The sequence below is a fragment of the Chiloscyllium plagiosum genome, chromosome 1 (genome assembly GCF_004010195.1).
Source record: "Chiloscyllium plagiosum isolate BGI_BamShark_2017 chromosome 1, ASM401019v2, whole genome shotgun sequence".
NCBI lineage: Eukaryota > Metazoa > Chordata > Chondrichthyes > Orectolobiformes > Hemiscylliidae > Chiloscyllium > Chiloscyllium plagiosum.
In genome coordinates, this window is record NC_057710.1 from 128038716 (window position 1) to 128063741 (window position 25026).

General features: G+C 39.9%; 1 protein-coding gene across 5 annotated transcripts in view; it reads left to right on the top strand.

Annotated features, from left to right (window-relative positions):
- prdm5 (PR domain containing 5) overlaps positions 1 to 25026 on the top strand; it is a 345097-nt gene that overhangs the window by 169395 nt on the left and 150676 nt on the right. For all 5 annotated transcript variants that reach the window (XM_043696631.1, XM_043696605.1, XM_043696615.1 and 2 more), the window contains 2 exons: positions 6648 to 6741; positions 9624 to 9784. In XM_043696631.1, the coding sequence (XP_043552566.1) occupies positions 6648 to 6741; positions 9624 to 9784 (255 nt within the window). The remainder of the gene's footprint in view (positions 1 to 6647; positions 6742 to 9623; positions 9785 to 25026) is intronic.

Genomic DNA, 25026 nt, shown 5'->3' on the forward strand with positions numbered 1-25026 from the left:
AAAATCAACCGAAGCATTAGTCAAACCATTAGATTACTAATCCCGTATCATAACCATTATGTTAACACACATATAACAGGGTTTGCATTGGCCTCAGTACATTTCAGTTTCTCCTCCTTAGAGCAGTCCACAGAGGCTCTGTGTTCTGCACCTTGTCTGACCTGCAGGAGATTTCTCCTGTGCCTGTACATGCTGCGTTGTGGGTATAATCAACTGCAAGCTGGACCTCTCCACTTGTGTCCTGTCTTGTGTGGAACAGCGGATCTGCGGAGAACAGCTGATTGCTGTTCCTCATCTTGCCAACGGTATTGATTCTGTTGGTCATGTTCCTTATTTGAGGTCCAATATAAAAGGGCAGTGGCCCTGCTGGTCTGGCAGATCACTGCTCTTAAGTGTTAATAGGTGTAGAAATCTCCAAGGTTGTGTGACCTCTCAGCATAAGCACTGGGGACAAAACAATTCCCACAATTCAGTAACAAAGTGTTTTAAAAAATTCTCAAGGTCAGGTTCGTAGGAGAGTAGTCTGACACAGAACAAACGACCAAGAGGCGAGTCTGCTAGAATATGAGCATTTTATTCCCCGCAGCGTCGCCACAACCAGGTCTCATACTTACAACGGGTCTGGCTTATACTCACTCTACATGTTACCGGAACTGGGAGCCGTCAGTTCTCGTAGAGCGGTTGCCAACAACCCACGCTCGGCGGTTAAACGTAACCCCGGAGCAGACTCACCGAACTGGAGACTTTTCCAGCTGATATACTCTTTTCCAGATATAAACATTCATGTGAACAGCAGAGCAAGGCTAAAAAACACATTCCATTCTGGTTACATACAGATAAGAAGATTCACACGGGGAGGTGTGTAATAAGATTCACACGGGACTAAGCAACACCTCCATTCCGGTTAGATTCACACATGTATTGGGACATAATTTTTAACCGTTTCACCACACTCCACTGCTTGGCCCAATACATGTGTTACATTATGATTCACACATGTATTGGGACATAATTTTACACCACACAAAGTCACAGGACTTCTTGACATATGTTCAAGTAGATAACCAATCTGAACCAGTAAGGGGTTGCTACTACATGGCCCAACAGGCTGCAGTTACATTTGGAAGACTACATGTTGGAACTAGCTTTCCATTACATTGTCAATTTAAATGCTTCCAATCCCACAACTTCAAACAATTTAAATTCAATTATTCCTATTTTTGCCAGTTCATTTCAGTTTGCTCCTTGTGACTTCCCTTACATGCAGATGTTGTAGAAGAAAAGAAACCGAGTAGCCATCAAACCGGAACATCTTAAGTTGGATGAGGAGCTTGTAGTATTCGTGTTTGAGAAGTTGATCCTTGATGCTCTAAATGAGCAGGATTGTTTTAGGCGAGATAGAAGTAGAGAAGGAGAGCCCTGTAAATGATATTTATGAAATTCAAAATTTGCATCTGTTCTACGACATTAAACCATGAGCAGATAATTTATTTATCACCAGCAAAAATCTGGAGATAATTCTTTCATGTGCTGTTTTAAGTGCATCAGATAATGTGTTTGCATTAAATTCTTTGTGCATTCATTTAATATTCATTGGCTGATTCTCATTGGATTACAGGAATTTGATTTGAACATACTAACCATGTGATTAAATAGTGCACAGAAAAAATTCAATTCCTTAAATATAAAGTTTTAGTAATAATTTTATTATTCTCTATATTTGCAACCAGCTTGCATTTGGCAGCAAAGCTATTTTGTGCAATATGGTCAAATTTGTAAATTGGGCACAGTTGGGCAAGATGCCAGTCTGTGGTCAGTTTTTTATACCAGTTACTTTCAATGACGTTTTCCTTTCTTGCTGATACTATGTCCTAGAAATTGCACATTGCTTTGAGGAACAATTGAGCCATTCTTCCATGCTGATTATTTCCCAGGACTTGTGCTCAGAGTATCCCAATGGCTCCATTTGGACCTATAGTTTGGAAAACAGGCATGGGACCACATCTGGCCCTGAAGATATAAAGGAAAATGTAATTAATTGCCAGAATGAAAAGTTGCTATTGTTTTAACAGGAATTTGCCACCTAAAGTGTTTTGCCAGCTTTCAGCTGCCTTACTGAGTCAGGTGCCTGTTCTGTTACAGGCACAGCAGAGCAATTTTCCACTCCCTGTGGGTGGTGAGGGAAGTGGAGAGAAGGTAAAATGATTGTGTAGTTGGCCTGGAGAGATTCTCACATCCCCCTTGCTGTGAGCTGATGTGGGTGAGAAGGTGAATCAGGATTTTTGGACACATTATAGCAATTGAGGCCCTTAAGTGATCAGTTAACAGCCATTTAATGGTCTTGAGTTGTCTCTACCCATCCTGCGTTCTAGCTTGGGGAAGAGGACTCCCTTTGCTCCAATGTGGAACAATCAGACCCAGTCCCTATCCTGTGTTCAAACGCCCCCTCCTGCAAACAAAGGGATCTGTTTTGTTGAAATCTTTTGAAGGCTTTGCAAGGCGGTCGATATGACTCAAGCTCTGGCTAGTGGGATCCCAGTATCGAAGCTTGCAGAAAATCAAGTAGGTCACTGGTCAGCTCTGAATCTGATTGGCACATGATTTGGCATACTTTCTCAGTGGCGGTGAATTAGTTTGAACTTATTGTGCACATGCCCACACTTAGCCTGAAAAGGAAACGTTTTGACAAAACTGTTTACTTCAATTATGAAAACTCATTCTTTCTTGAGATTCGGACTAATTGCAGCAAATAGCAAGATATCTTCTATTGTCATGCTGTCCACCCTATAAAGCCTGGCTCATATTGTGGCGATGTGCTGTTAGTGAGGTCAGATTTACAGCTACATGTTACTTTTAATAGTTTGTTTTTGTTTCATCTATCTCCGGTAATTCACTGGGTTGACTGATCATCATTTAAGTTAACAGTATAAATGGATCTCTATTATCTGCTTGAATAATTTGGGATTTGGGACCGTTTGTGGATTACCTCGATCTGGAGAAATTTACAACACACAGCAGGAGACTATTTGGTCCATTGTGCTTGTGTTGGTTTTTTGAAAGAAGAGCTGAGCTTAGCCTAACCCCTCTGTGAGAGACTGCTTCATTGTAACGTCTGCCAGTACCATTAAATTTAGATCTGATAGAAATCAATATTCCAGCCCAGAGAAAGCTAAATCCTACCAATACTGATTCTTATTGCGTACCTATGTTTGCATGAAGAGGGTAACGTACATTTCAGATGGAAATTAGTGGAATTGATTGACCGTCTGTTTCTATTAACCCTTGCTGTCCTAAACAATACTGGGGTGGTCTCACTGTGTTTACCATTTCTGGACATCTTGAAATGCAAGAGTTGATTAATGTAACTACTTAAAGAGAAACGAAGGTTAAAGGGGAGTTTAGTCAACATGAAAAGTTAAGTATATCTGTTGTGCTTCAAATTAACATTACAACTTGTGGGTTAATTAATACAACAAAGTCAGTATTGATACATTTTCAAGAGTTGCATCCAAAATGATTCTAGGAAATTCAATCAATTCAGTTTTTTTCTGTCTGGAGTACAATGACACTAAAGGAAGTAGCATTTAAAGTATCTTTCCAAACACCCTTAGATTCTGGAAAAGTCCCTGACAATTGGAAAACTGCCAATGTAGAAAATTTATTCAAAAAGAGAGGGAAACATAAAACATGTAAGTACAGGCCAATGAGCTTAACATCTACTATTAGTAAAATGTTAGAGTATTATAAAGGATGTAACAGGAGAGCATTTAGAAATGCATAATATGAATCAAACAGCTCCGCTCCAAGACATTTCCGTAGGGGTTTCTCAGAATAGTGGATTGGGTCCAAAGATTTTCAGCTGCTTCATCAATGCCCTTCCCTCCATCATATGGTCAGAAGTGGAGATGTTTGCACAATATTCAGCATCATTCACAGCTCCTCAGATAGTGAAGCAGTCCATTCCCAAATGCATCATGCTCTAGACAATATCCAAGTTTGGACTGACAAGTGGCAAGTTACATTTGTGCCACACAATTACCATTGCTGAATTCTCTAATATCAATATCCTTGTGATTATTATAGACAGAAACAGAATTGAACTGTCCATATAAACACTCTGGTTTTCAAGGCAGATCAGAGTAACTGATCAAGTAACTCAGCTCCTGGCTCCTGAAACCAGTCCACCATCTACAGGTTATAGTCAGGAGTGTGATGGAATACGCCTCACCTGTCTGGATGAGTGCAGCTCCAACACGACTGAAGACATTGACACCATCCAGGACATAGTAACTCCTTGATTGGCAACACTGCCAACATCTATTCCCTCCACCACCAAAGTTCAGTAACTGGAGTACTATCCACAAGATGGCCTTCAGAAATTTACCAAAGCTCCTTAGACAATACCTTTCAAACGCCTGGCCACCACCATCTACAAGGTCAAGAGCAGCAGATACATGGGAACACCATCACCAGCAAGTTGGTCTCCAAGGCATTCACCGTCCTGACTTGGAAATATGTTGCAGTTTCTACAGTAGTGCTGAACTCTCTCCCGAATGGCATTTTGGGTGTATCTACACCAAATGCACAGCAGTGGTTTAACAAGACAGCTGACTATCGCCTTTTCAAAGGTAACTAGAATGGGCAATAAATGCAGGCCCAGCCGATGACACATATACCCCACAAATGAGTATTGTTTTTTTAAAACGTCATCTGTATCTGTGCTGAGTTCAGGAGGCAAGCTTGCATTGCCAAAATTTATTTATAAAATGGAACATTTCTAACATTTAACTATGGCATAGCAGAAATAATTGTGCACAATATGAGGGCTGCTGCTCGTGTATCAACATTTTTAACAATAGGTTAAAACAAGATTGAAATTAAAACTTTCTCCGTTTTAACATTGTGATAATTGAAGCTACTCATTTCAATTTCGGAAGAATCTGTTTATTTGCAGTTCCGAACTTCACTTGGGTATTGTTACGAACAGACCCTGGGTAAGGTGCCCAATTCATTATAGTTCCAAACAGGATACCCTAGACTTTTAAGCTCCTGTGTGGAGAAAGGTAAATTCTCTCCCCCTTTTTATTCGTTTTCCCCTTGGTTGGTTGCAACAAGGCTGATTTCCACATGGTTCCTTTCCTTGTGGTAATCCCAGACCAAATGTATTTACTATCAAGAAGGAAGCCAATATATCTTGGCTTTCTTGAGTGAACAAAATGATTAATTACAAAACACAATGAGAGGTGAGTCTCAAATAAAGGTTACAGATCAGTGTCTGAATTGCCTTCAAAGTGAGGATAGTTGAATATTATGACCGTTGCAGTGGAGATGACTTGTGGTGTTAATGTTGGTAATTGAATAATCAGTTTCACTATTCTTAATTTTGTGATTATTTGAGATTCTGTAGTTCTCATTCCCTCTGCTCCAGCATTCCGGTTGAGAGAAGGCCCCTTAATTTTCATGCTTCCTTTTTATATAGGATGGCTAGCTTGCTGACCTCAGAGAGGTTCTTTACCTGCAACACAGGGGAGATTATAGGATGGTTTTTCAACTATGACCTTGGCAGCATACTAATGCTTGAACTTAGGCTGGTATGCAGGAGAATGTTCAGTCCCACAAACACACTCTAGTGGAATTGAAGCTGGCTTTTTAACAACTGTCCTTGTATATTTTTCAAAGGGATAAACACATTTTGTGTTTTGCATTTTGGGAAGTAATCCTCAGGGGTTTTCTTGCTTTTGAGCAGGGGTTCATCAGCTGCTCATTATTTTTGTAGTTAGAAGAAATGACAGTCCAGCTTGTTTTGACTTGCCTGTTTCCCCCTTTGAAGGATTATCGATTGCAAATCCCTTTGCATCTACAGGTGTGATATTCTGTGAGTGTCTCCATCCAACAACACTTAATTCACATTTGCATCTATTTTTATTTGTATAAGCCGACTTCTGAAAAGCATGTTTTAGAAATATAAGAGAAGGTTTCTGTAGTATTCTGGGTTTCTGATCCTTGGTCTTGGAAGTATTTATTTAGATGGAAACCAATGCAATATCAGTGTTTTGTTCAAACCCTGAGCTGACTTTTCAATCCATACCATCCATTTCTACAATTGCCTGTTTCTAGCTCTGTGAACATTGCCCATCTATGGTCATACCTCAATTAACTATTGATGAAACACCATTTCATGTGTTTACCATAGACTCCTTTACCTCTGCTCTACCACTGAGAATATGCTTTCCGTTCTGAGATCTCAGAATCTTGAACCATTGCCCTAACCTCCTTAGTCTCGTTATCTCACTTACCTCCTCCTAATCCAATCTTGGAAAGCCTCCTCAAAATAGAATTCTTTGGTCATGTCTTTTTTCTGTGTTTCTAGCTCTTTTCCTCTCTACTCCTCCTATTTCAGTTTGCAGTGATTTTATGATATTTTGCTCCATTAACAGTGTGATATATATGCACGTATAAGGAATGAAATCTGTTTTGTCGGTTATGCCTAGGGTAGTTGCTCAAATGAAGAGTTTCCGATGTTGTTTAAATATAATTGATTGGTGTTTGTTTTACATAAAAATAAGATAACTGTTTAAATCTTCTCAGATTAATGTGCTTCACTATGTCTGATACTGCTTCACTTATGCAAGCTCTTTCATTGACAGACACACTCGGAAGAAAGACCATTCCAGTGTGATGAGTGTAAGGCTTTGTTTCGGACTCCCTTCTCCCTGCAGAGACATCTCCTGATACACAACAGTGAGCAACTACCTTCATAGTACCTCTAGCTGGTCTTATTCTTTTTTTCAAGAGTGTCTTTTTAAAAATTACATGTGCCACTGCTTCAGTATCGTTGCTTGAAAACTTTTGATATAAACAACTACAAAAATCTACAGGGCTCTTTCACACATCCGTCGATGGGAAACGTGCTGGGAGGCTTAAGCACGCAGTCAACTCTTAATTTCTACTAACAATCTACTTGGCCTATGTTTGTGGGTGAGACTACCTTTTGCACCAGATCTGACCCTGACCACGCAGGAGTGAATACATGTGTCGGTCCATAGATCAAACAAGATAAGTCATATGGCTGGTATGTTACAGAGTAGATTGACCACTTAGGTCATATTTTTTTAAAAAAATTAAACAAACAAAGCAATAGAGTTTACTTATAAAGGACCGGAATTGAAAGTAATGGGTTATGCTAACCTTGTAATTAAGCCTTGAGCAGACTACCTCCTTGAAGCACGTGTAAAGTTCTCGTTTACATCTTATAAAAAGGAGAAGTAGGTGCTAAAAAGATTTTCAATGATGATACCAGGTCTCCTTACATAATGAAAAATGTAAATGCATTGCAAATAGGTGCTAAAAAGATTTAAAATTGTGATACTATGTTTCCTTCCGTAAGCAAAAATTTAATGCATTGGAAGCAGTTCAAAGGAGGTTTACTCGATTGACACCTGGAAGAAGGTGGATAGATATGGCAGGCTGGCCTTGACTGCACTGGAATTTAGAATGGTGATGGTGACTTGGTTGAAGTGTTTCAGACTCTGAATGGATTGCCATAGACCAATGCGACAACAACTTGCTCCTAATATGGTGGTACTATCCTGGGAAGAGAGATTGGGCAAACTGAGTCTGTGTTCTCCAGCGTTCTGAAGAATGAGAGTTGATCTCATTGAAACTTACAAATTATTTAAAGGGATAGACAGAACAAATGCAGGTCAGATGTTTCCGCTGGTTAGGAAATCAAGGACGAGGAGACCCTATTTAAAAATAAGGCAATACGATGAGGCCTGAGACTAGGAGAAATTCTCTTTACTCAGAGCATCGCGCACTTTGGAATTCTCTGCCACAGGGGGCCATGGAAGCTCAGTCTTTGAGTTAGTTTAATGAAGGGTTTATGCCCGAAATGTCAACTCTCCTGCTTCTCAGATGCTGGATGACTGGCTGTGCTTTTCCAGCACCACAGTCTTCGACTCTGATCTCCAGCATCTGTAGTCCTCACTTTCTCTTAAGTTAGAGGTTGGTAGATTTCTGATTACTAATGGCTTATGGAGTTACAGGGATGGGGTGGGTAAAAGGCAACAAAGTGTTTGATCAGCCACAATCAGATTGAATGACACGCAGGCTGAACGGTCCACATCTGTTCCAATATTTTGTCTTGTGGGTGAGTCAAGAGCTAGAGGCCGCTGTTTTAAAATTAGTGGTTGTTGCCCTTTCAGGACAGAGATTAGGAGAATGTCTTCCTCTTGGAGGATTGTGCACATTTTAAACTCTTTGTCTTTAGAGGCAAGAGCATTGAATATTTTTAAGACAGAGATGAATATGTTCTTGTCAGGCAGGGGAATCCAGAGTTATCAGGCATATGTGGAAATGTGGAATTCTAAACCAAATACTCGTATTGAAAGGTAGGAGAGTCTCAAGGGGACACAAGGCCATAAGTAAGAGGACCAGGAGTAGGTTGTTCAGCCCCTCAAACATTCTAAACCATTCAATAGGATCATGATTGATCTGAAATTCCCCATGTCTGCTTTCCTCAGTAACCCTTGATTTCCCCTACTGATCACAGCCTTAAACGTGCGCAAGGACTCCAACCCCCCCATAGCTCTCTGTGGCAAGGAGTTTTAAAGACGCACAACTCCCTGAGAGGAGAAATTTCTCCTCATCTTAGTCTTAAATTGGCATCCCTTTATTCAGAGACCAAGCCTTCTGGTCCTAGACTCTTCCCTGAGGGGAAACATCCTGTCAGCAGTTACACTGTCAAGCCCTTTAAGAGTTCTAAATGTTTCAATGGGTTCACCTCTCATTCTTCTGAACTCCAGCGAGTAGAGTCCCAACCTGTTTAACCTTTGTTCGTAAGACAATCCCTCCATACCAGGAATCATGCTGGTGAACCTTCTCCGAACTGCCTCCAATGAAATGGTACATTCCCTTAAATAAGCGACCAAAACTGCTCACAATATTCCAGATATGGTCTCACCACTTGTACAGTTGGAGTAAGACTTCCCTATTCTTCTACTCCAACCCCCAAATTGTCAAGCTCTGCTTCTATCTTGTATGTTTGTAACTGCAAGTTGGGACGAATCAGAAAACCTAGAACTAATCAGAAAAGGATGAATGGATTGGCCTTTTTTCCTCTTGAAAAGGGAAGGCTGAGGGATGACAAAAGAGAAGTCTTTAAAAATTGAGAGGTTTGACAGCATTGACACCATGTTTCTTCTCACTCGTGTAGCAGTGCTGAAATGAGGTCATTAATTAATGACAGTTGCCAACAATTCTCAGAAAGAATTCAGAAGAATCTTCTTTACCAAGAGAGTAGTGAGGATGTGAAACTCTCTACCTACCACAGGGAGTACTCGAGGTGAATGATTCATAAGCATTTAAAGAAACATCATTTGCTGTTTGTGCAGCTTTACTTTGTGTAAAGCGACTGTAATTTTCATACTTCAGAAGTAATCCACTGGCTGAGAAGTATTTGCAGTGTCCCAATGGCATGATGATGGCTATATCTTGCTTTCTGATTGTTTATTCTTCTCTCTTTATGACTCTAACTCTTTCATTTTCTTTTCCTGGATCGACTGGCAAATATGTTTCTTTGTCATCATGAAATGTAACAAGTTATCTTTCTTGCTATCATCCAGGTGAACGAACTTTCAAATGTGATCATTGTGATGCAACATTCAAGAGGAAGGATACTTTAAATGTTCACATTCAAGTGGTGCACGATGGGCACAAGAAATATAAGTGTGACCTATGTGACAAAGCCTTTGTGACTCCCTCTGTGCTAAAGAGTCATAAAAAGGTATGTGACATTTTTGAGTAATTGTGTTACAATTGTTTCATAAACAAAAAGCAAATAATTCCTTGAATGCTGATAATCTGAAGTACTGGCTGGGAGGTGACTGTCAATGGACCTATCTTTCCTTAATTCTTGGTCCTTTGGTCAAGCAGTGTGCCTTTAAAGGAGTGATCATTCCCATCCATGCCAGAATAGAGCAAGTGTTTGTTTTTTGTATAGTATCCTGTACAGCAAGTCCCCCAATGTCCATTGAGTGAATGCATTGGGACTGCATAAGATTATAGGAGTTAGGTCATTAAGCATTTTCAATGATGAGATAGATTTTAAGTAGCAAAGGAACCAAATGGTGGAACAAACTCAATGATTCAAATGGCCCACTTTTGATCCTATGTTTTCTAGTCTTAAATCTTGTGGATAAAGGGAAATGTCCCTTTAGGAATAATTAGATTTAGATTAGATTACATTACATTACATTACAGTGTGGAAACAGGCCCTTCGGCCCAACAAGCCCACACCGACCCGCCGAAGCATAACCCACCCATACCCCTACATTTACCCCTTACCTAACACTAGGGGCAATTTAGCATGGCCAATTCACCTGACCTGCACATCTTTGGACTGTGGGAGGAAACCGGAGCACCCGGAGGAAACCCACGCAGACACGGGGAGAACGTGCAAACTCCACACAGACAGTCGCCTGAGGCGGGAATTGAACCCGGGTCTCTGGCGCTGTGAGGCAGCAGTGCTAACCACTGTGCCACCATGCTGCCCACAATATACTTGGATTTCCAAAAGGTATTTGACAAGGTGCCACATGATATGTTATTGTGGACAATAAAAACTTGTGTTATAGGTGGTAACATATTAGCAAGGATAAAAATTGGATGGCTGGTTTAAAAAAAAGTATATAAATGAGTCTATATTTGGCAGGATGTGACAGGTGGATCTGTGCTGGGGCCCCAGCATTTTACAGTTTACATCAATGACTTAGATGTGGAAAAGGACGATACTATGGCTAAATTCACAGATAAAACTACATTGTGGGAAACTGTTCAGGAAGTTGAAAATGGGGTTGATAGGTTGAGTAAAGCACATGGAATATAACGTGGGAAAATGTGAACTTGTTCGCTTTGGCTGGAAGATTAAAAAAAATTCTATACACATAGAATGACTGCAGAAATCTGAGTTGCAGAGAAATTGTAAGAAAAAAGTCAATATACAAGTACAGCTCATAATCAAGAGGAGAGGCAATTGCCTAGTGGTGTTATCACCAGATAATCCAGGGACCTGGGTTCAAATGCTGCCATGGCAGATGGTGGAATTGGGCTTCAATAGAAAATAATTTGGAATTTGGAGTCTAATGATGACCAGGATACACATCTAGTTCACTGATATCATTCAGGAAAGGAAACCGCCATCTTTCCTTGGTCCTTTGGTCAAGCATTGTGGTTGACTCTGAACTGTTCTCTGGACAATTACGGATGGGCAATAAATGCTGGCCTGGCCAGTGAAGCTCATATCCATCATTACAGTATAAACTGAGTACTGTGGATTCTTTTGGTCTCCTTACTTAAGGAAGAGGTAAATGCATTCGAGGTGGTTTATTGGATTGGTACCTAGAATTAAGAGCAGAGGTCCTTTGCAGTTCTGAGAGAGTGTGCCCCTGAGCTGAGGCAGGGCTGATTGCAGGGAGATTAGGTTGTGGCGCATGTCTGTGAGTGTGGACCAGATGATCCAGAAGGAAAATTGTTTCTGGAGGTTTTGAATTTGTAATAGGTACTGGTTGTCCTGTTCAAGTCCTAATTGTGTTGGTCTGAATGTAGTCCGGCGTCCATGTGGGATGAGTCGGTTCTGTAGGCAGGCACTGAAGAAAGAGATGTGGCTGTGGTAGCGAGTCTGCTTCAGGATGTGGCTGAAGAGCTTGAGGGCCGAGAAGATGACCTGGGGGATGCAGTGAGAGAGGGACTCACTGAGATCCTTGTAGAGAGAGGCAGATTCCTAATGAAGGGCTTTTGCCTGTAACGTCGATTCTCCTGCTCCTCTAATGCTGCCTGACTCGCTGTGCTTTTCCAGCACTACCCTCTCGAGCTAGATTTAATAGACTGTCTTATGAAGACAGGTTGGGCAGACTGGGCTTGTTTCCACTGGAGTTTAGAAGAGTGAGAGGTGACTTGATTGAAATATGCAAGATCCTGACTGGTCTAAAAAAGGTGGATGTGGAAATTATGTGGGTGACTTCAAAACCAGGGAGCACTGTTTTAAAACTCAGGGTGGTCCTTTCAAGTCAGAGATGTTTTTTTTTCCCTGAGGCTTAGAGTTCTCTGCCTCCGTAGGCAGTGAGGTGCCATGAGTGACTGTTTTCATGATGGAGATGGGCAGATTCTAGTTAGTCAGGGAGATCAGGAGTTATTTGATGTCGATGTGAATGTGACATTTGAAGCAAAAACAGATTGGCCATACTTTTAATGAATGGCAAAGCAGGCTTGAGGAACAATATGGCCTACTTCTGCTCCAACTTCATGTTTGTGTGTTCAGTGCTTTTCTGAATGAGCATCCTCCATTTTAGTTGATCAGAATCCAGAGGCTTCATGAGTTGAGATTTTTGGCTTCTTTGGGATGCGTTGAGAAAATCCTTTAAGTGTTTCCATTGTCCTCTTGGGATTTTTCTTCCACAACTGAGTTCCAATTAGAGCAAATAAAAACCACAATAACTGTGGATGCTGTAAATCACCAACAAAAACAGAAGTTGCTGGAAGAGCTCAGCAGATCTGGCAGCCTCTGTGAAGAGAAATCCGAGTTAGCGTTTCCTCAGAACTGCCAGTATGATTTTTCTAGTTAATATATTGACTAATGTCAACTATTACTGCAGCCCCATTATCATAGGCACCCAATATTATTTCTTGTGAATTTGTCCCATAGTGTGGTTACTGATGCAGGGCCTGTGCACCACTCCCACTAGTAACTTCCCCCACTATTCCTCCTCTCCACTTATACAGACTCTATTTTCTGATCACCTGATCCAAGATCAACTCTAACAAATTGCACAATTGCCGTCCATGATTAAGAGTACTATCTACCTCAACCAAGCTTCCAATTTTTCCTAAGAGCTATATATTCCTCAGTATTCAGTTGTCAACTGAAGCCATGTCTATGTCATGGTGAGCGGATCATGTTTTCTACCTCAATGTCCATTATCAATTTGTTTACATTTTAATGTATTATACACATGCAAGTATAGAGCCTTTAGCATTGTCTTTTTGTTATCATCTTAACATTTAGCCTTGATACTTCCAAATTACTAGTTTTTCTCTTGCTCTTCCTTGCTCTTTTAAGTCGCTCATTTCCCATATTCCTATTTTCTTTCTTACCTTGTCTCTACTTTTCGAAATACCATATCTCTCTACTTTTGATTCCTTGTCCCCATTCTTTAGTGTAAACCTTATCTACTTCCCCAGTTATCCAGTTGGAAAGAATACTGGCCCCAGAATGGTCCAAGCATAGACTATCCCAATGGTACAGCCATCACATTCCCTGGTACACAGAACATAGAACGTTACAGCGCAGTACAGGCCCTTTGGTCCTCGATGTTGCACCGACCTGTGAAAATAATCTGGTGCCCATCCAACCTGCACCATTCCATTATTATCCGTATGTCCAAAGCCCATTTAAATGCCCTTAACGTCGGCAAGTCTACTACTATTGCATGCAGGCTGTTCCACGCCCCTACTACTTTCTGAATAAAGAAACTACCCCTGATATCTATCCTAAGTTTACCACCCCTCAATTTAATGCTATGTCCCCTCATGTTAACCTTCACTGTCTGAGGAAAGAGGCTCTCACTGTCCATCCTATCTAACCCTCTAATTATCTTATATGCCTTGATTAAGTCACCTTTGAACCTCCTCTCCAACGAACTGCTCCTGGTATCAGTGGCTTACAAACTGGAATCGATTTCTACTGGACTTTGAGCCACCTTATTAATTTTATATACCCCATGCCAATCTGCATGTAACTTAGGTAATAATTGAGAGATTATAACCTTCGATGTTCTGCTTTTCAATTGAATGCCAAGCTTCTCATGGTCTCCAAGCAGAACCTCTTTTCACCCCAACTGTAGTTTGCTTCTGTTCCCTGAGCAGATGTCTAAACCGTGGCACCTGATTGCCAACACTGTCATTTGGACTCCAGCTCTTTCATGCAAAGAATGGTTTCCATCCCCTTCAATAGGCCAACACCTGCTACTCCACATTACTTGTTTTGACCCCCCCCCCCCCCCCCCCCCCCGCCTTTGAATGGCTTCATATGCCACATTGCCAGATCAGTTTGCACATCCACCCTGTTGCCCTTGATCTCATTCAAACAGGCTGAAAGACCCTCAGATTTATTGGATCATTGCAGGGTTGACACTCCAGCCATCTGGATCCTTGCCTTCACAGTCACACTCTCCTATCCATGACCGCTGACCAAATCAGCACATGCTATCATAAATGGTGCAAAACATCAAGGTAACATTTCTCTCCCCGATGCACCACCATCTGTAGTTCTGCCAAAACTGCTCAAACTTCAATCATTGCCTGCACAATGGCCCACAATGCTATCCAGGAGCTTCTACATGCTCAAGTCTTGACACATCTTTGTTAATCAGTTTTAATCATGTAGTTATATTATTCACTTATGTACCTTTTACAGATTTTATTAACTCTCTCACTAATTTATAAACTTTGTTGAAATTTCAGAATAGAAAAGATTTTAAACACTTAAGTGAACCTCTCAATACAGCTAACTCCTTTCGCGGTAGCATAAAAAATTGCTATTCCAGTCAATTCCAGTGAATATGGTTCTGCCTGACTGCTGGCCATCCAATTCTCTCCCTCCCTGCTCTCCCCAATGATGCTGACTGCCTGTCACAGAATCCTACCATGGCTGCTTCTGAGTTTGTTGGGAATATACAGAGACACTAGTTAGGTGTTGTGGAATGTGCACATGACTAGAAAACAATTCATCAAACTCAACCTCTAGGTATCAGCTGCCCTGCATGACTTAGAATGTGCAGAGGACTTATGAACCATCTCAAAGCTCACAAAACCAACTCCTCATCCTCGATCCTGAAAGGTTGCCAGGGAAGAAGATTCAAAGCACCTATTGTTACGACACTGGGTAAACCCTTCTGCTAATTTAAACCAGACACACAGAAAAGCTCATCTCGCCTTGTAATCTGTTAAAGTATGAGTGACAAAAGACTATCCAAATTCCACTATTAAAGAAAAAAATTAACAATTTATTCTCTAACTCTAAGAAGAGAACATTTAACAACATCTATCTACACTGTAAGCCTCCTTTGCCTGATTGATTTATCTACCTCCCACTCTACAACAGTATAGTGAAGTGATAAAAACCCCGATTATGATTACAAAAAAAATCAAGTTACAAAACCAACCAGCTGTTGCGACACACGTCTTTCATAGATAAAGGTACCTTTTCAGAGAGCAGGTCTGTGGGCAGTCTGTATTAGTGCCGTTCATGACTCCCTGGCTAACTGTTCAAAATGCCTGATTTTTATACCCCAAAACACCAATTGTCTCAAATGGTTTGATGTTGTCAAAACAGTAAAATTCAAACTTAATTGGGTTTTAGTATCTTGGGGCATAATTTAAACTGGCACAATTCGAATTGTTTTGGGACACAGCAACTCAGCTGAGCTATTTGTTTGACAACTAAATGTTACATTTTTAAAATTTTTCAGCACACTGTGCTTTGCTAGGTCATTGCCAGCTTTCACTCCCTCTTAATGATGTAGTACACGCCTACAACTTCATAACACCTCTCCCCTAAGAAAAAAATGAACCATCATAATGAAAAGTTGGCTTCATTGTTTTTCTATTTCTTAACCACATTACAATGCCACGCATAGGACTTTAATCTAAGTTCATATTAATTTACACACACACACACACACACATATATATATATTTATATATATATATATATTTATTTATATATATATATATATAAAAACAAACGTTGGTATCTCTTCAATCTCATCTATATTGTATCGGTTAAATCTGCGATAACACATTTGCTATTACATTCTTATGACCTGCAACATGTATGATTTGTAAATTAAAAGTCTGTAACATAAGACTGCAACAAAATGCTCCCATATTCTTGTCTTTAAAGCATTCCAAGAATGTAAGCAGATTGTGATCAGTGTATACAAACGTCTCCGATCATTGTTCATGATATACACATTAAAACGTTGTAAAACCGGTGCCAAACTCAGTGGTTCTCTTTTGATTGTAGAGTATTTCCTTTGCTGGATATTGAGTTTCTTTGAAAAGGAACCACTGGCAGTTCACTTCCATCATCATCATCCTGTAGCAGTAAGCACAAACTCCTATGTCACTAGCATCAATTGTAACTTTGAAGAGTTTCAAAAAATTTGGTGTAACTGAAACTGGTGCAGTGGTTATTATTGCATTTAATTGGTCAAATGCCTCCTGGCATTGTTCTGTCCACCGAAATCTTGTGTTTTTCTTCAGCAAATCTGATAACGGTGCTACTATGCTGCTGAAGTTTGGAACAGACTTCTGGTACAATCCACTTAGTCCCAAAAATTGAAGCACCTCTTTCTTTGAGTTTGGCTGTGAAAATTCCTCAATGGCCTTCGTCTTGCATTCCTTAAGGTCAACCTTCCATGACCGATATTATGTCCCAAGAATGTCACCTCTGCTTTCACAAATTCAGTTTTGTTTAAATTTATTACTAGTTTTGCTTCTCTTAATTGTCCAAAGAGCTTTGCCAGCTGTACCATGTGATCTTTCTAAGACTCACTAAAGATCACTACATCATCCAAATAGACTGCACAGTTTGTTAACCCAGTCACAACTCTGTTCATGAGTCTTTGGCATGTGGCAGGTGCATTCTTCATTCCAAATGGCATCACTTCAAACTGATATAGCCCATTTAGTGTTAGAAACTCAGAAATCTCTTTCATCTTCTCTGATAAAGGTACCTTTCAGAGAGCGGGTCTGCGGGCAGTCTGTGTTGGTGCTCTTTGCCTCTCTCTCTTGCAAACTATTCAAAATGCCTGATATTTATACCCCAAAATATCAGATTGTCTTATTGGTTTAATGTCTTAAAAACAGTAAAATTCAATTTTGATTGGGTTTTAGTGTCTTGGGGCATAATTTAAACTGCCTCAATTCGAATTGTTGTGGGACATAGCAACTCAGCTGAGCTATTTGTTTCACAGCCAAATGTTACATATTTAAATATTTCAGCACCCTCTGTGCTTTACTAGGTCCTTGCCAGCTTTCACTCTCTCTTAGTATAGTACATGCCTCCAACTTCATAATGTCTGTCAACCTCTAACAATGTGATATCTGGATAATGCTACCTACTTAATTCCTTCATTTACACTCCAGCCATTTAGCTGGAACTTCTCATAAAGCTTCTGATTTGTAATTGGTTAATAAACTGGGTGTAAATGACACTCCTAAATTAAGCAAGTTTTCTGAATTGAAATGTTTGCCCAAGTTTCTGCCCAAATATTTGTGTGTTACCAAGTATAAAATCTTGCATGAACCAGTGCAATCAGGCAGCACCTTAAAATCTTAATTCTTTGTTTCTGTTAAGAAACAAAATGAGTAATAAGAATTAATCCTGAGTATATTTAAGTCCAGATACTCAGTAGAGCTTTATTAATAATGACTAATCCAATACATGTGAATATCTTATTTCTAAAATGTTGAAAACCATTTTTAAAATCTGTACAAGAGCATCGACTTATTTCATTGGTATACTGCTGTCAGTTCCTTAATAAATTGAATACTTTTTCAATATTTAAGAGTTTTTAAAATGTCTGTTTAGTGCTGTTGTGCCTAAAACATTGAGAATCATTTTAGGAGCTTTCCTGAACACCCATGAACAGGTAGAATGAGTTGAAACGTATGATGGTGATTAATTCAATCTGGTGTCTGTAGGAGGAGCATAATGTTTTAAACCAGCGCAAAAGATCTCAGAAAATTGATTTGTGCTGGACAGAATGTGCATTTGAAATTCCTCAGCCTTTTGAACTGGTTTATTTGGTTTCTGGTGAATACATACGCTTAATGTATTGGTAATTCCAGCCCAGATTAATAATGTTATTGCATGGTGTAAGACCCATTGGCACCGGTCATGGCTTAATTATCAGGTACAGCTTTTCTTGTGGGTAACTTGTTGATTGCCTGAAGTAGTTCAATACGAAATGAGATTAGATTTTATTAGATTTTATGGCAGTTATTTCTGCATATTAACAAATCCTCTGTACTCACCCAGAGAACACAAACAGGAATGTGCAATCTTAGACAAAACAAAATCTTAAATGTCAATCATATTTAAAGTTGACTTTATTGAAAACAGAATTGGATCCAATGTATTTCTAAAAGTGAAAATTACAGGGTCTGTTTTAAATGTGTACTTCTGTAACTGGACTGTGGTAATACTTTGACAACAAAAAAAGAGAAGTAAATCAAGTTCTTTTAAATAGAATTAATAATGTAATTAATTTTGGTTGTGAAGTATTTTCTGAAAAGGTATTCCTGTTTTGTTTCAATACCTTCATGTTCATATATGCATATATGCACAACTTTAGTCGGTGAATGTGCTCACACAAGAATAATTTCTTATTAAATATAAATGATTTACGCTATGCAAGGACTATTTAAAATGATATTCTGCCAAAATCTGAAGTTTGAATGTTAAAAATGTTCGAGAAGACAGTAGCTTTACTTTCCTTGGAGTTACAGCAACTTCCCTGGATGCGGCTCAGTGATGCTTGTAATCTGTAATTGCCACATGGCAATGACATTCTGTAAGCTTCTTTGAACACTAGTATTGGTTGGCCATCAGCTATCAGACTCTGCATCATGGCTTAGCCTGCAAGGGTGAGGTTGAGCTGCAAGCTCAGTGTAGTGTCCTGCGTCAGTTAGTGCAAGACTCTTCCATGCTCCTTGGCATTGAATTTAGGCTTTCTGGCATGTCCGCCATTGCTTAGGTGTTCATTCTCATAACAATCAGCCTTCTCCTGTAACCTACCACATTTTAGTTCTCATCTCAGTACTTTGCAGCAAGTTTCCCTCCAGTGAGCTGCTGTCTATGTTACCCTTGCCCAGATTGCAAATCTACAATAGCAATCAGGTATAAAATTACACTGGTATGATAGATACCATTGCTGAGGTTATGAGAAAAGCCATTTGTCTTCCTTGACGTCCAGAGCTGTGCTGTTTTATTTTTTCATTGAATGTGGGGATTGCTAGCTAGCCTAGCATTGGTAGCTCATTGCAAATTGCTCTTGAAGGCTTGCAAGGTTATTCCAGAGAGTAATTAAGTGTCAGTCACATTGCTGTGCATTGGAAGTTACATGAATGACCAACCTGAGGGAATGGTACTTTTCCTTCTCCACAAACATTAGTAAACCAGGTGGATTGTTACAATAATGCATACTACTGAGACTAGCTTTGAACTCCTGCTCCCCAGAGCATTAGCCTGGGCCTCTGGATTACTAGTCCAGTGACAACACCACCATTTCCTGCCTTCCCCTAGCCCAGCCTTTGTAATATCATTTGATTTAGTAGAGCTAAATGCAGCCTTTGGTATTAACCATTCTGGAACCATTACCTTGTAAATCACCTCTGAAACTTTTCTTTCTCTTTAAAATAATATTCGTGTACACTTTTCTGATGAGACTAAGAGGAAAAGTTTCAAATGAATGTATTTTCTTTCAACAGTGTTCAAATTCTGTATGACCAGACAATTCTTTCTCTTTTCCTGCAATTTAAATTTTAAATATAATTCCCCATTGAACATTATCTTCATCGCCCATAAACCTCTGACTTCACAAATTCAGGCAGTCCACAGGTTTCACTATTTTACCAAAATGTATTTACTTTGGACTTGGAAACTGGGTAGGGCTTTGCCTTGAGGACTGTTGACTTTGATTTGCTGTTATTGACTTGTGAGGTCTGACAGTACTTTTAAACTGGAAGAGCTTTTATCTCAATGGTTTTCTTCTCACTGGAACAGGAAATTGGCTCATTACCTCATTTGTAGATCTTGATTTCCTCCCGCAGAGGACTTTGCTGAAATAGGTAATTGCCCCGTTACCATTATCTTGGGGATATTTTAATCTCATGCATGTCCTTCATGGAAAATGGCTGTTTTGTTAAAACAGGAACTTTATTCCTTGAAATACTCCAGATCTCAGACAGTTTCTACTTATCCATGACCTGGCTCTGTGGAAGTTGATCATCCCACCTCGGTGTTGGCTTCCTTGGAGTTGTCTGCAGCCCATCTTCACTGGGAGTAAACACATTTCTAATTTTAAGCTGCCAGCCAAGTTCTACTGAAGTATTTAGAGACTGAACTTGTTGATTTAATTGGATGCTTACATTAAATCCCTGTGTTTGCTCTCCTGGTAAACCCAACACATTCACTTCTTCAGTTATACCCCTGAGGATTGCTGGTTACTTAACGTAATCTCTGTCATGGGGTAATTGTCTCTGATAATTCTTCCTTGGAAATTGAAGAATTGAAATGTTCCTTTTAGACTTTTGTTGTTTGTCCTACTGACTTGATCACCAAGACCATGTTGCTGCCTGCTAAACCTAGGTAAAGAATCATCAGTAAACTCAAATGGGTCATGTTGTTCATTATCTTTTCCATCACTTTGTCATGTGAATTCACTGTAGTTTTGATAGGAATGGAAGGCATCTATGGCAGCCCTGGGTAGTTACATTTCCATCCTGTTGATAATATGAAACAAATTTCTTATGTCAATATGGGTAATCTCAATATGTTTTTTTGAGAAGGTCTATCGGAGTCTATAAGCCCAATGCAAGCTCCTACAGTTAATGTCTTGATCAGTCATTCAACTATTAACATTTCATTGACCTGTTGTTCCATAACTGGCTGTTCCTTGACTATTTGTTACCCGATTGGCATGTCTTTGAACAAGTTTGGTATAAATACTGCTTTTTATTGGTTCAGTCACTGTCAATTGTAACTGATTTGAATGCCTTCTGCAGTGGCAGTGCTGAGTAGTAAAGTCACTGTGCTCGCAATCACAGCTCCAGTTTAGTGTTCTGGGAATATGGGCTTGAATCCCATATTGACATTCCAAATTGATGGAGTTTGAATTTAATTAAAATAGCTCTTGAATTCAGGAAAAAAAGCCAGTCTAATGGCGACCAATGTAGTCATTATTGATTGACCTATAAATCCGTCTGGTTCACTATTGAAGGAAATCTGCTGAGTATGCCTGGTCTGGCTGACGTGTCTGCCAGATCCAGAGCAAAGTGCTTGACTCTTAATTGCCTGCTGGATAATTAGGAGCGGGCAATAAATGCTGGTCTAGCCAATGGCACCCAAATCTCTCCAACAGGTAATAAATAATTGAATAAGCGTGAAATCAAGATGTTCGAGTGAAAAATCTTAAATATGAAGTACATAAATATGTTCTACTCCCTTTGTGTTGCAGAGACATTAGTAGCCGCTCCTGAGTTCTCCTGTCTTTTCATTTTTTACATATGTTTCAATGTAGTTGAATCCACCCCACAGATGTTAACCTTTGCTTTGCTTCCCATTGGTCATTATACGTCTTGGAGTTTTCACTTTCCTTTCCTCCCACTTGCTCTTGATCACCTGATTACACTTTTGGCTAGAACACTGGTCCCAGCTCAGTTCAGGTGGAGACCGTCCCAGTGATACAGATCCATTCTGTTCCAGTACTGAAGCCAGTGCCCCATGAAAAGGAACCCCTCTTTCCTGTACCACTCCTTTAGCCACATGTTTACTTCCCTTATCCTCACATCCCAGTGCCAATTTGCACGTGGCTCGGGCAGTAATCCAGAGATTATGACCACTGAGGACCTGTTTTTTAATTTGATTGAGTTCCTGGTAATCCCCAAACAGGCCCTATTTCCTAGTTTTGTGATGTTGCTTTTCTTGACATGGACCACAGCAACCCCCTTCCTGTCCAAAGACTTTCAAGCCAGTCAAAGATGTCCTGCACCCTGGCACTGTGCAGGCAACACACCATGTGGGACTCTCAATCCTGCTTACAAAGGATACCATCTATTTCCCCTAATTGCAGAATCCCCTACAACTGCCACCTGTCTTTTTGCTGTCCCCTTTTGAATGGTCTCCTATACCACGTTGCCATGGTCAGCTGGCTCATCCTACTTGCAACTCTGTTCCTTATCCTCACAGGGAGTAAATACCTCGTACCTGTTGGACAAGGTCAAGAGCTGAGGCTCCTCTACCTGCCTCCCTTGCAGTCACACCCTGCTGTCCCCGGCCACTGACCAAAATTGTGATACTTAATCTACCAGGTGTGATTTTCTCCTGAAACACAGGATCCAGATAATTCTCCCTCTCCCAAATATGCCGCAGTGTTTAAAGCTCAGATTCTAGCTCATCATTTCTGAGACGGAATTCCTCCAACAACCAACACTTGCTGCAGATATGGTCACTGCTGTTCACAATGGGATCAGCCAGCTCCCACGTCACATAGCTAGAGCACACCACCTGACCAGCCATCCTTACTTAGTTAATTAATTTATTAGTTAAAGATGAGTTTAATTTGCTTAATAGCTTTTCTCAGATAATTCTTGCTATGAGCACATTTCTCAGAGTGACTATTGCCTTACAATTTTAATAAAAGTTCCCTGTTTGTTTGATGGCTTCTCAAATGAGTTTGGGTTTCTGTAACCTTAATAAATTCTTCCCACACCATTTGCAGCTTCAGTTGGGGATCTCTTGCTGTTGTTGGGGTCCCAATAATGTGCTTACATTTTTTTCAGTTAGCCTATTTGTGCATCTAAATTTCAATTTATCTCTGTGATGTTCCCAGTGCTGCAAAATAGTGAAACTTGTTCATATGGTTCTGATATCCTTTATAATCTCCTGTCTGTATTGATTAGTGTTCCAGCTCTGTGTAGCTTTTGCATCACATTTGCTTTTGCGCTTCTACCAAGTCTGAAATGATTTTAGCATTGAGTGTACATTCTCCCATACTGAATCTTCCCATGAGTTTGTCTGCTGCAGGAGGCTGGATTGTTTAGCTCCTTCTGCTGACTATCTGTTCAAATTTGATTTTCAAGATGGCTAATTTTTTTTTCTGGACTTCCTGGAATTGAATCCGTATTGCTGCTGCCTGCCCTGTTACAATTGTGAGGGTGAATTAAGTCTTCAGATGAGCACTGCTGGCATCATGTTGTATGGAATAGCTTGGTCTCTTGGTTAAAGTAAGATAGATATGCCACCCTTTTTTCTCCTGGTTTGGATCTATGGGCCTGTTTAGGGTCAAATGCACACAATAGTATAATGAGAAGATGCTACTTTCTTAAACAAGATGTAGTTTATTGCATTATAACAATCGGGCACAAATTACATTGGTTTTATGGACATTGTTAATAATACTACAGACAAACTTTCATGCTGGATCTGTTTCTTTGAGAGTGAGAGGGATATGGGTCGGGTGCTGGCAGGTGAGACGAGATTGGGTTGGGATATCTGGTCGGCATGGACGAGTTGGACCAAAGGGTCTGTTTCTGTGTTGTACATCTCTATGATTCGATGACTCTACTCCAGTCCAAATGATATTAATGAAGTGGGGGGAGACTTAATGCAGTTTGGCATTAACCATTTCAGAGCCATCGTTTTACACAGCAAGTCGAAAACCTGAACAACCACCCTCTGTGCTATAAGAAAACAGCAGGTTAAGTTGCTCAGGTGAATATCCAAACATTATCCACAATAATGTTTGGTTCTTCCCCTGCACACACGGCGTTTAAATTTAAATTTATTTTGGTGCCAACTATTCTGTGCCATGCTTTGAAAATCCTTGCACTGGGTGTGGAAGCTTGTTCAGCTTTCATGTGGGTCCTCTGAATTCTGAAATGAATTGTGAATTGTTCAGTGCTTCTTAAATCTAAGCCACTGGAATCGGTCAAATGTAGGAGGATCTTCCCAGTTATTTCATGCCGAGCAATAATTTTGGAGGAATTCTGAGAAGATGAGAAAACTTAACAGAATGTGGAATTGCTTCACAATCGTTGTAAATGCCATGCTGTGAAGTGAAACGAGAAATTGTGAAAAGAAGTTGTTGAAATATCTGGGTTGTCAGGCCTCTGTCTGTTAGTATTACCAAAGGCACATGTGGAGGGAATACAAAAGCAACTTTCAATTTTCAGTACGAATCTGACAATGCCAATAATTCTGCAAATTATTAGGGCTATTTTTCTCGCATAAATGTTGACTGAAGATGTTTTATACCAGCATGAATAATGCTACAACAACGATAACTTCCACTCTGTCTTTTGTGTGTCTTTTTGTAACCCTGAACTCGAAGAAGAGGGACATCATTTCAGAAAGCCTTTTGTCCTGGAAAGTACAACTGAAAACTGATTGAAGTGGTAAATAACTGCTAGCTCATTGCTTTAATATTGTAGTGAGAACTAATGTTTTAGGGAATCTCTTTTCCAAAGGGACAGTTAAGACCTGGTGTTAGGTGCTTTTTGTGCCTTTTGTAGTACTTTTCTTAATATTTTATACTTCTGTTTTAATAACAGAATTATTATACATTAAAACGATTAGTGCATGTTTATTTCTTAAGATAATTTTCACATCAATGATTGCTGAAATCTGGAACCGGCGTCACCAATGCCCTGGGTCTATGCACAAGTGGACCTTCAAAAACTGAGAGCGTTTTTTTTTGTAAGAAAAGGTTTTACAAAGCGAAAGCGGTTAAACGGAGTGGAAGAGAGATTAGTGATGAGACTAAAGGAGGTGAATGGCCTCCTGATCCTAATGTTAACCAGTAAATATTGTGCAAAACACTTCAGTACCAGAACATTAAGCATCCATAAAGGAGAAACAGCAGACAGAAAATATATTCCGACTCGGTCTCAGTAATTGTGCTTCACACTCTTTAATTAAAAATATTGATTTGTGCAGTAACCAGACTGGAAATGGTGGCTACAGTTGATTCTGAATATTTCAATATTGACTTATTACCTCAGCACCCCTCAAAATGTTCATCACCAAAAGTGTTATCTAACACAGTCAGCTTGGGAGTCCATCAGGCTGATGTAGAGGACAGCTTCTAGGCTGTCTGTATGAAGGATTTCGTTGGTGTCTTCCCAGTCGACCTTTGCTTTGAGCTGGAAGCTGACCTCTCAAATGGAAAATATATCATTCTAATC